The sequence below is a fragment of the Chiloscyllium punctatum genome, chromosome 17, assembly GCF_047496795.1.
Source record: "Chiloscyllium punctatum isolate Juve2018m chromosome 17, sChiPun1.3, whole genome shotgun sequence".
In the NCBI taxonomy this organism is placed as follows: Eukaryota; Metazoa; Chordata; class Chondrichthyes; order Orectolobiformes; family Hemiscylliidae; genus Chiloscyllium; species Chiloscyllium punctatum.
Genome location: NC_092755.1, coordinates 52,050,641 through 52,062,289, shown reverse-complemented (window position 1 = coordinate 52,062,289; position 11,649 = coordinate 52,050,641). Strand labels below are relative to the sequence as shown.

Genomic DNA, 11,649 nt, shown 5'->3' with positions numbered 1-11,649 from the left:
CCAAAATTCAAATAGTCTTCAGGTACCTTGGATGAGTATGCCACCACCATCACAGACTTTATCAGCAAGTGTGTGGAGGACTACGTACCGAAGAAGTCAATCTAGGTGTTCCCTGACAGGAAACCTTGGATGAATCAGGACACACAGAACCTGCTAAAAATCGAGCATGAGGCCTTCAGATCAGGAGACCCACTCAAATATGAGGAATCCAAGTATAACCTTCGCAGAGCCATTAAGACAGCCAAGGACCAATACCGATCCAAACTAGAGACCCTGATGGACACCTGGCAACTATGGCAAGAATTGAATGACATCACAGGTTCTAAAAAGAGACAGTGCAAGGTAGCATATGATGACATATCCCTCCCAGATTGTCTCAACGCCTTCTATGCTCGCTTTGAGCAAAATTTCGGCCGAGAGGTAACACCTATTCCAACAAGTCCTGATGAACCTATCCCAACAGTTACTGCATCAGAGGTCAGATCAGTTTTCCTTCATGTGAATCCAAGGAAAGTGATGGGACCAGATGGAGTATCAGACCGTGCACTCAGAGCATGCATTGAACAACTGGCAGTGGTCTTCTCAGACATCTACAACCTCTCCCTGCAGCAGGTCACTGGCCCTGCTTATTCCAAGAGGGCCAACATCATCCCTGTGCCTGAGAAGGCTCATGCAGCATGTCTCAATGACTACCGCCCGGTGGCCCTAACTTCAGAGGTCATGAAGTAAGTGCTTTGAAAGGCTAGTCATGGCAGGAATCAACTCCAGCCTCCCCACTACTCCAGATCACCTACTGGACTGACAGATCCATGTCAGATGCCATATCACTCGCCCTTCACTCAATCCCAGAACATCTTGACACCAAGAACAGCTCCATAAGTATCCTACTCATTGACTACAGTTCATCCTGCAACACTATTATTCCCTCGAGATTGATTACTAAGTGTAGTGATCTCGGAATAAGCCCCACTCTCTGCAACTGGATCCTTGGTTTCCTGACCCACAGGCCACAATCAGTGAAAATTGGAGTCAATATTTCATCATCACTACCACTCAACACTGGAGCCCCCCAAGGGTGCATACTCAGCCCCCTACTGTACTCACTGTATACCCATGACTGCGTCACCAAATACCAGACTAATGCCATTTACAGGTTCGCTGGTGACACCACCATAGTCGGTCGAATCTCAGATAGCGATGAAACAGACTACATACGGGAGGTGGGAAGACCTGGAAAAATGGTGCACTGAGAACAACCTAGCTCTCAATGCTGGATAAACCGAGGAACTCATTATTGACTTTCGGCAGGATGTAACTCATGCCCCCCTACACATTAACAGCAGAGGTGGAACAAGTGGAGAGTGTCAAGCTCCTGGGAGTGGTCACCCACAACAAGCTTTCTTGGACTCTTCATGTGGACACACTGGTTATAAAGGCCCAACGATGTCTCTTCTTCCTTAAGCAGCTGAGGAAATTTGGCATGACGGCAAATACCCTTGCCAACTTTTATAGGTGCGGCATCGAGAGCATTCTGTCTGGATGTATCACTACCTGGTATGACAACTGTACCATTCAAGATCGGAGATGGATATAGAGAGTGGTGAACTTGGCCCAGACAATCACAAAGCCCAACCAAGAACACACACACCAGCCAGTTTCGCAACAGTTTCTACCCTACTGCTGTTGCATACTGAATGGACTCACAAACCCCTAACATTCACCTGTAGCTGTGTTTTTGTTTTTGCCACTAATTACCTATTATTTACTATCTATGTGATCTGCCTGTATTGCTCGCAAGATAAAGCTTTTCACTGTGCCCTGGTACATGTGACAATAAATTCAACTCAATTCAATTCAATTCACTCTGGAATCCAACCCTGAAGTTTTCATAAGACCTCGGCCAGGCTGAGAACCTGTATGGGGAACTTTTAAAGAGTAACTTTAGTCCTAGTCTCTTCTGAGAAGCAGCTTGTTCAGTTACCACTGATTATCATAAAAGGCTCAGGCCCAAGCCTGATGGGATAAAATTGGTGGAGAAACATTCAACTTGATTGGCTCAAGATTTTTCAATTAGAAAATGGCTGCCTGAGTGAAGTCTTAATTAAATATTCAGACAGTTTTCTGGAAAGCCCAGGGATATCAAAGGAGGCAAGGCCACCTTACATGTTGACCAGGAAGTAATTCCATGATTCTGCAAGCACCAAGCAGTGCCATTTGCCTTATGTGGAAAAGTAGAGGCAGAATTCAGGAGTAAACAGCTTTTTTGCAGCTGCATAAATACTCAAGCCCTTGGATAGAGGACTTATATGCAAAACTGGCAGGGGAATTGTCCTTCAAGAAGCTGGACTTGAGCCATACATATCTGCAATTACGATTAGATGAGGATTCCCAGAAGTATGCTCTAATTAATAGCCTTAAGGGTTTGTACCAATGTATAAGACTGCCTTTGGGATTTTATCAGCCTGTGGCATTTTCTAGTCAACAATGGAGAACATTATACAATGTCTATCCCAGGGGCTAATAACCAGGAAGACCAATAAAGGGCATGTAGAGAACTTGGACAGGTTGCTTAAATGTTTCTCCGAGTTGGGTGCACGCCTTAAGAGGGAAAACTATGTGCTCCAGGCACCCCAAGAGACCTACCTAGGCAACAGAGTCGACAGACCAGGTTATACCCCTTGGACGATGAAGTGAGGGCAATCAAAAATGTTCTGGCTCTCACTTCTGTACCATGGCTTAGGTCTTTCCTAGGATTTGTGGGTAAGTACAAAGCTTTATACATAACCCAGTCTCCATCTTGGCAGCCTTATACCTGCTATTGTAAAACGGACAGTCTTGGAAAAGCTCTTGTAGCCAAGAAGTAGCCTTTAGGGAAGTGAAGCAGCTTCTATCATCATCCAAGGTATTGGCACATGACAATCTCAAGTGAGATGTGGTGCTGACATGCAATGCCTCCCCATATGGTATCAGGGTAATGTTGGCTCACCGGTGATGTAGCAGTGGAGGAATGTCTGATAACGCATGCTTTCTGGACTATGGCTGATGCTGATGAAAATTTTATGCTTGAAATGTTTACTCTCCTTCACCTCAAATGCTGTCTAACTGGCTGTGGTCTTCCAGCGCCACACTCTTTGACCCTGAATGAAAATATCTCCAGATAAAGATGGAAGGTTTGGCAGCCATTTTTGGTGTACAGACGTTCCACCAATAACTTTGTGGATGTAAATCTGTAATCGTAATGGACCACAAACTCCTGCTAGGGCGACTCAAACAGGACAGGCCTGTGCTGCCCATAGCTTCCAGTGAAATTCAGCGGTGGATTCTTATCCTGAGAAAAATTGGAACACTGTCCAGGAGGCCAAGTGACAAATGCCGATGTCTTGAGCCACCTCCCACTGGCGGGTATATCACCAGTTGCACCACCACTAGAAGAGTCCATTCTGATTTTAACCTTTCTGGACACCCTTCTGGTCACTGCTGACAATATCAGACCATGAAGACAAAAAGATCCCATCCTGGCAAAACCAGAACAGCTACTGGTGATGGGGGAAACAAAAGGGCTGTCACAATTAGGATTAAAACCTTTCTGGACCTCGTGAGACTAAATCAGCGCAAAGGATGGTATATTACTATGGGGAGCAAGAGTGATTGTCCTGAGCAAAGGTTGCTGCCAGATATTGGCTGAAATCCACCAAGATCATCCAGGGGTTTCCAAAATGAAGATGTTGGTGAGAAGTTCTGTCTGGTGGCCAAGATTGGATACCAGTGTAGATGGTAGTTCAAAGTTTGTGAGAAGATTTGTAGATCGGGTGCTCGTTGTTGTGGTTCTGTTCGCCGAGCTGGGAATTTGTGTTGCAGATGTTTCGTCCCCTGTCTAGGTGACATCCTCAGTGCTTGGGAGCCTCCTGTGAAGCGCTTCTGTGATGCTTCCTCCAGCATTTATAGTTGTTTGTCTCTGCCGTTTCCGGTTGTCAGTTCCAATGTAGATGGTAGTTGATAGGGCAATGCTCAGAGTGCCAATAAGGACAAACTTTACCACCAGCAGCTCCTTCACTTTCATAAGTATGACCGGATAATCCCTGGACTCTGTTACAAATTGACTATGCCGGCCCTTTCATGGGGTCTATGCTTTTAGTCATTATGGACACACATTCAGAGTGGTTGGACGTGCATAAAGTTCATTTGACAGCACAGTGATGATGATTGAAAAACTGCGAGCATCTTTTGCAACACACAGGCTCTCAGAAGTGTTGGTCACAGATAGCAGGGCTTGATTTAACAGCAGAAAATTTGTCTATTTTCTCAAGTCGAATGGCATTTAGCATGAAAGGACAGGTCCATATCATCCATTGTCCAATGGTCTCATGGAAAGAGCAGTCCAAACTTTGAAGGCAGGCTTAAAGAAACAGACTCTTCTAAGTGAGAGAGACAGCTTCCTTCAGGGGTCGAAGTTTGGTATCGAGACCATGGGAATGTCCTTGCATGGGTACGAAGCATGGTTGACATGAGGTCAGGTCCTGTGATGTACAAAGTTGGGGTAAGAGGGGAGATCCTGACCAAGCATGTAGACCACATGAAAGCTGTAACTTTGCAAACAGGCAGGAGCAAAAATACCCAGCCCCTCAGAACATCCAGCAAGGCTGTTAGAACCTGTGGGTTCTCCCTTCCACCTTGCATCGACAAAACCTTTGAGGATGAGATGGACACAGTAGATGTCACAGCATCAATGCCATTGCCACCTGAAGAAGATACATTTCTTCCGAGATGCTCTGGGCACAAGGGGTAGGTTTGTTGAATGTCGTCAGTAACCGAGGTAGAGTCAGACGAACCAGACCTTGTATGAAAATGCCCCAAGAGAAACTGCAGGAAATGAATGAGCCTGTGCCCCAGAACTTAAGAGGGGAACAAATGTAGTGAATGGAACAATGTCAGCCAGGTGGCCTCATAGACTATGAGTTCCCTCATTGGGGCTATTAACTTGGTCCAATCATGGAGTGCTGGCTGACAGATATAAACAGAAGTGTCAGGGGTTCTGCTCACTCTCGGAGCCAACTCTGAGCTAGCTGGGTCAGTGTCATATACAATGCACATGTAAATAAAGGGTGACATGGTGATATTGGCCTTCATGGAGTTACTCCAGAAGCAATTCTGAGATTCTGTGAAAAAGCCCAGAAGATGAGTTCATAGGTGTGTTTTCAGCAGATTCCTAAAGCAGCATTTTTAGTGGCAACTGGAGATTAGGTCTTTCTAGACCTGGTAAGGTGGAACAAGACAGGGTTAATAACAGAGAGAAGTTGGGGCTAAGAACCATATTTTGAATTTAAGTAATAGTAGTTATGACAAAAGTGAACTGGGGAACTAGTTTAAGCCATTTGTTTGCAGTAATTTTTTTTGGAAAGGTATTTAGTAACACTCAATAAATAATATTCCAGTGGAAAAGATTGTCCAGAGAAGGTTTCCCTCGCTGGCAAATATCCCCAGACAATCTTTAGGTGGCATTTTCTGATGAATAAATTTAGGCCAGAATATGGGAGGAGGGGGTGGCATAAGGAGGTGATGGGGCGATCTTTTCTAATCTGCTTTCAATGGTGCCCAAGGATTGTTTTACATTCACCAGAACAAGTAGGCAGTGCTTTGCTTTAATGCCATTCACCAACTTCAGCACTTGAATCATGTAGCATCCCTTCCAAATGACACTGAATCCTCTTCTGTACCCTCATGACAGAGACAATGCAGAAAACTTATTCTAAAAAATGGTACACGCGCAAACCAAACATAGTTAAATCTCAAACAAAAACAGAGAATTTACTGAAGAAACTCAGCAGGTCCGGCACCATCTGTGATGAGAAAGCAGGGTTAACATTTTGGGTCCAGTGACCCTTATCAGACTTCCAGCATCCACAGTTCTTCATGTTTTGTTTACAGTTATGGCTCAGTTCTATTAAATAAATCTGGGTATACAATCTGGACATTTAGGTATATGGTGATACTAATACATAAATATGCTTATAATCTGTAAGTGTATTGAATCTATGTGCAAAACCTGCAGAGGTTTAAAATAGACAATAGACAATAGATGGATGGATACATGAGTCTGGATGGATACATGAGTCGGAAGAGTTTAGAAGAAAATGAGACGAATGTTGGCAAATGGGACTAAATCAATGTAGAATATCTGGTGGGCACGGACGAGTTGGACCGAATGGCCTGTTTCCATACTGTACAACACTATGGCTATAAAAATGTATTTGTTAAAAGTACTCATTTATTAGTCCTGTGCAGCTATGATCTCAGGGTGAAATCTCTGTGGAACACAAAATATCCGTGTCGAACTTCTTGTAAGATTATTCGGAAAGATTACGCAAAACTGCTCTTTTATTTTGAAAAAAATCAATTTTCAAGAGCTGTCCCCTGTTCGCAGTTCACACACCACTTGCGTATACATCACTGGGGCATAACGCTTCATAATCTCAATTGCTTTAGTCCCTGAAATAAAATGAATGTCTCCATTGAGCTGCAATTTTACGTGCCCGGCAGCTTTCTGAATGTCCAAGTACTGCTTATTAAAGCGTGTGGTACCAGTAAACAGTAAGAGTGTTTGGGGTTGGGGCGGGGGGAAGTGGTATGCTATTATCTGACACGGTTAAGAGCACGCTTCGCCTCCAGAATGCATGCAGATGTTGCTGGCAGTTTCCCACGTGTCTAGAAGAAAGGCCAGTTTAGTAGCGGTCACAAGCCTGACCTGTCCATAAAAAAGCAAATGGACCGCAGTAATTGGCCGCGCATGCGCCTTCGCTTCCTCTATTCTCTTTCAAAAGCAGCAATTAAAATTAGCGCCTGACACGCCAATCCCAGTTTCTAGGGCACAAATATTAAAATGGAAGCCAACCCACAGAAATATCTGTTATACCTCTCCCATAGATTCATTGGTTGCCAGTAAAGGTATTTTCTAGTCATTTCGAACCGTGACTGCAACTTTGGGCTTCTTTCTCTATCTGGTCCTCGGCAGGTCTCAGTCAACCGAGTCTGTCACTATTCAGGAATCGAGATCAGAATTTCTACTCAACCTGGTCAGAAATATTACTACATATCTCTAGAGCAGGTGGGAATTGAACCTAGGCCTTCTGGCTTAGAGGAGGGATATTAACGCTGCGCTACAAGGGCCCTAGTAACTCGTCATGTTCACCTATAAAGTTTAAATATCAATCAAAGGATAACTTTTGTTTAAACCCCTTTTTTTAACACGGTCCCGATTCGTAAACAAGTACTTTCTCCACTCCCCTTCTTGCTACATTGAGCAGCTGTCCTTTCCAGCATTGATTTCTTGCTGATTCCCTGCAGTGTCGGATTATCATAACACCCATTTTGTTTACAAAAACATGAAAGAACTGCGGATGCTGGAAATCGGAAACCAAAACAGAAAGCGATGGAAAAACTCAACAGGTTCGGCAGCATCGACCTTTCATTAGGGGTTAACTTTTATTTATATTTTTTAAAGGAAGAAACGTGATACCAAAATAATGAAGACCCCGCCCAAATGAACTGATATTGTGATCCCTCTGAGAAAATGCAACCATGTACCTATGACTTTAAGATTTTATTGTAATCTAACAGCCTGAAATGTATCAAAATTGTGATTAGTGCTAGAGCGTGATTCATATAGAATTCGGCTTTTGATGCAGGTGAACAAAGCCAATTTTGAAACTTCCGCATAAACTCTGGGTCGTGCAGGTGTTTCCTATGTTCCTGAGTGAGACGAACAAGCTGAACTCACGGTGGATTGATCTGATCCAAGACATTTTCTGCAGCGCTGAGATCTCTGATACTGCCCGTTTCCCACGTGTTAAGAAACAAAGAGGACGCGTGCAGCTGGTGCCTTTCAACAGAGACTTGGCTCACATCATTTATTCGGGCATTAACCACCGAACAGTTGGTGAAATGGATCTGAAAAACTAACAGAATGTTGCACATACAGACTCCCACGTTTGAACAGATCATCTATTTTTCCTGTCTCTCCCACACACATCAGGCGTACACAGCGATGCACAGATACAAACATTAAACAATTATTAGGTACAACAGTCGGGTATTCATTTTATTTAAATCCCGCTGATTCAGTAACTTGATAATGGAAAACATGAGTTCCAGCAAATATTTCAGGACTAGAATATTTTTGCAAAGCGTTAATGCCATAAGATTAAAGTTATTGCAATCTGCTTCTTGGGTGCAACAATGAAGATAATTTGTCTTTGATCATAATGTTTTGGGAATTGATTTGTAATACACCCATGATCCTCTCTACTTTTATTTTGAAATGATATATTTCTCCAGCTTTAATTCAGCTGGATATGGTTGTGTCAACTGAATTAACTGGGAAACGGCAAATATCTAACCTTGCAGCAGGGGGCGCTCTACTACGGTTTAGATGATGTCACTGTGAGGACGATTTATTCTGCTGAATTTAACATGGTGTAGTTGATCAATGATGCTTATTGGTACCTGAAATGGAAATAATAACCTTCTTCACCTCCATCAAAAAAATAACAAATTCTATGTATTTACAAACAGAGCAATAACGAGTTGCATTGATTCACTCTCTTTGCTTGTGTTCTTTCCAATGCTACAAATCTTGCCTGAGGAAGTTCATTTTTGTACACACAAAAGTCTCCTGATTTAAACTCAAACTACATGATATATTTTCTTCTATATTCTTTAGGGGTTCTGAAACAGCTTATCAGCATGAAGTTTGCTAATATTAAATTGAGAAATGCAAAAGTATTAATAAACCTGTTCAAAAGAGGATCCCAATAGCTTGCCTTTCTGACCTATAGCAATACATATTAAGATGATTCCGATTTCCAAAAATTACCAATTGTGGGACTAAAAAGACGAGAGGAGACTGGAAAGAACTGTGAATGAAATGTTAGAAACTGGAAACGGAAAATGTACTCGTTTGAAAATTTTTTTTACTGTGAACGGTCACTTCTTAAAACGGACTGGAAGCTCACACCGATTGGATATTAGAAACGCGCAATTAACAGTAGTGGACAGAATGAACGTCCTCCGCATGCTAACATCTGTGATCTCAGGTTTTATTCTTCAAAGTAAAAAGGATGCGGGGGGGGGGGGGGGGGAGATTTCTTTAAAATGGACCAGCGGTGTACGAACAAGCATACTTTCTGTCACAGAAATCCCTCCATAACAATGACAGGAGGATCTTTCCCAGGGTCCTATAACCTCAGATGAGAGTAATTTCCTCTGACTTACTGTGTCATACGTGCCGTCCAGATGGTCCTCAGAGACTGCTGCAGACAAAGGATTGAAAACGGCCCTTAATTCAGCATTTAGAAAGAAAAGCTTCTGCTATTGTGGCTCCGACGCTTTCGATTGGCTGCCGACTGTGGGAAACACCAAGAGCAACAGGCACACGCTCTCTTATGGGTAGGAGGGCGGATAAATAGCGTGGCAGGACCCTTTCCCTCAGCAGCGTCTCTCCAGCCGATCCCAGTCTCAAAGCTAACTGCGGCGCAGTCTGCTCCGAAAGAATGACTCCTAAGACCTCCGGAGGCAGTCCAAAGGAATATTCCGAGGAAAAGATCACACGAAAGGAGAAGTACAAGGTAAGCAAGTCTCTGCGCTTTTTTTTAAAAACGGAATGATTCAGGGTTTTTTTAAACGTCTTGTGTTCTACATGAAAAGCTGTTGTTAATTCGCTTCGCTTTTCCTTGCTCAGTTGATGAAGCCAATTATCGAGAAAAAGCGCCGAGATCGCATCAACAGCAGCATTGGGCAACTCAAGGCTTTATTGAGGGAAGAATTTCAGAATCAGGAGCCCAACATGAAAATGGAGAAAGCTGACATCTTAGAGATGACCGTGAATTACCTGAAACTGCATAACCAGAGAATGTTCACAGGTATCTGTCACTGTGTGTTTGCTGATAAACCAGACTCTGTTGATAGCTCGTTGTCATTACCCAATAATATCCATCTAAGCCGGTTTGTTTGCTTCTACCTGCAGTGACCTACAGCAAGAGCCTCACCCAGAATTTTAAAGAAGGCTATTCCCGCTGTCTGCAGGAGATTCAGCATTTCAGCTTCTCCCCGGAGGGCACAAGCGACGTGCAGAACAAGCTGGTGAACCATTTGCACAGAGCTCAGGAGCCGGCTAAGGGCCTGTGTTACCCACTTCCTCCCCTTCATCTTCCAGCCTGTCAACCGGTAACCAAACAAGAACTGAAACCCAGCGTCACAGCGCTCTGGAGACCCTGGTAGGGAGAGGTGAAAGACGTTTGCTGTGAGCAAGGAAGAGAAAGTTACACGCGTGAAACGCTAGAGTTGTACCCTAGTGTGAAATAGTATTCCATAATGGAAGAACTGTTATTTAATGCTCTTCTCTGAAGAAAATCTAAATTATTTTAATATATGAATTATTTTCGTTTAATTTTAAAACGTACCGCCAGGTTATGGAGTATTCTGCAATATTTGTAGGTGACTAATATCATACATAAACTGGCAGCTAACTCAGTCATTGGGCTGCCTATTATATGTCGGCAGTGCTATCCGAGCTGTCCTTTTATAAAGGAATGTCAGTGATGTGTTGTGAGTAGTCTTCTCACTGAGGACTGTCTGTATCTTTTTTAAAAGGAAGTGCCTTGAGTTTATGCTGATGTACCAGTGTGCAGACGAGTGTCATAGAGTGCCTTGCATTATCGTGAGTTTTTCAACATTTAAAGATCAATCGGTTCGATTGTTCCTTGTGTATTGTTAGTGTGACAGATATTTTACTCTGTTCCATTTCGTAATATTCCCTGCATATTACAGGAACTTGCTGTTTGTATTATCTCCTGCACATTGATGCAAATTCTTCTTTGGCTATCTAAATGCTAGGAGAAAATGAGGACTTGCAAAAGGGCTTATGCCCGTTATGTAGATTCTCCTGCTCCTCGATGCTGCCTGGCCGGCCGTGCTTTTCCAGCACCACATTCTTCGACTCCTATCCAATGCCCTTGCCCTGTAACAATGCGGGGTACGAATCAAGCCTCAATCCCAAGTTTCACTGTATATTGCATTGTAACAATGCTGATCTAAATATATTCCTCTATTCATGGTTCTGGTTGTAAATATGTCCTATCTATACTGATGGTGAATCCATGCACAAGCTATAATCACAATCCTATGTTAAAATCGTTATTTCATTGTAACAATGCTAATTCTGAATAAATGATTGCATTGACAGTTCCTTCTCTGTGTCTAACTGAATGTATGTTAAGCAGTCCGTAATCCGTTTATAGATGGCAATTACACCTGTGCCACTAAAAGTCAAAACAGCTGAGATATGCTTATAAGGTATTTTTAGTGCAGATTTCCCACAACTTATATTATATTGATTTATTTAGGTAATTTCTCATTTTTATTGCTTAAATTAACGCTGTTTGTGTCTTTTAATGACACTTCATGTAAAATCTTTCAGACATGACTGATTGGGGGAGTGAATCAGTGTTCAGCTGCTAATTGCTGCCAATATTTTGACAGAGAGGATTAGCATAGAGTCCCAGTGATGGCACATACCTTACTCTCTGTCTCATATTTTCTGTCCAGTTCTGGTTGCTTGCTGTAATTTCTTCATTATTAGCATCATTTTATTCCAGC

At 42.9% G+C, this 11,649-nt stretch overlaps 1 protein-coding gene across 1 annotated transcript; it reads left to right on the top strand.

The window, feature by feature from the left end:
- Positions 1 to 9,469: 9,469 nt before the first annotated feature.
- LOC140487829 (transcription factor HES-5-like) lies at positions 9,470 to 11,239 on the top strand. The gene is made up of 3 exons (XM_072587121.1): positions 9,470 to 9,620; positions 9,734 to 9,914; positions 10,019 to 11,239. The coding sequence occupies exons 1-3, from the start codon at positions 9,546 to 9,548 to the stop codon at positions 10,270 to 10,272; spliced, it is 510 nt and encodes a 169-aa protein (XP_072443222.1). The 5' UTR covers positions 9,470 to 9,545; the 3' UTR covers positions 10,273 to 11,239.
- The last annotated feature ends 410 nt before the right edge of the window (positions 11,240 to 11,649 follow it).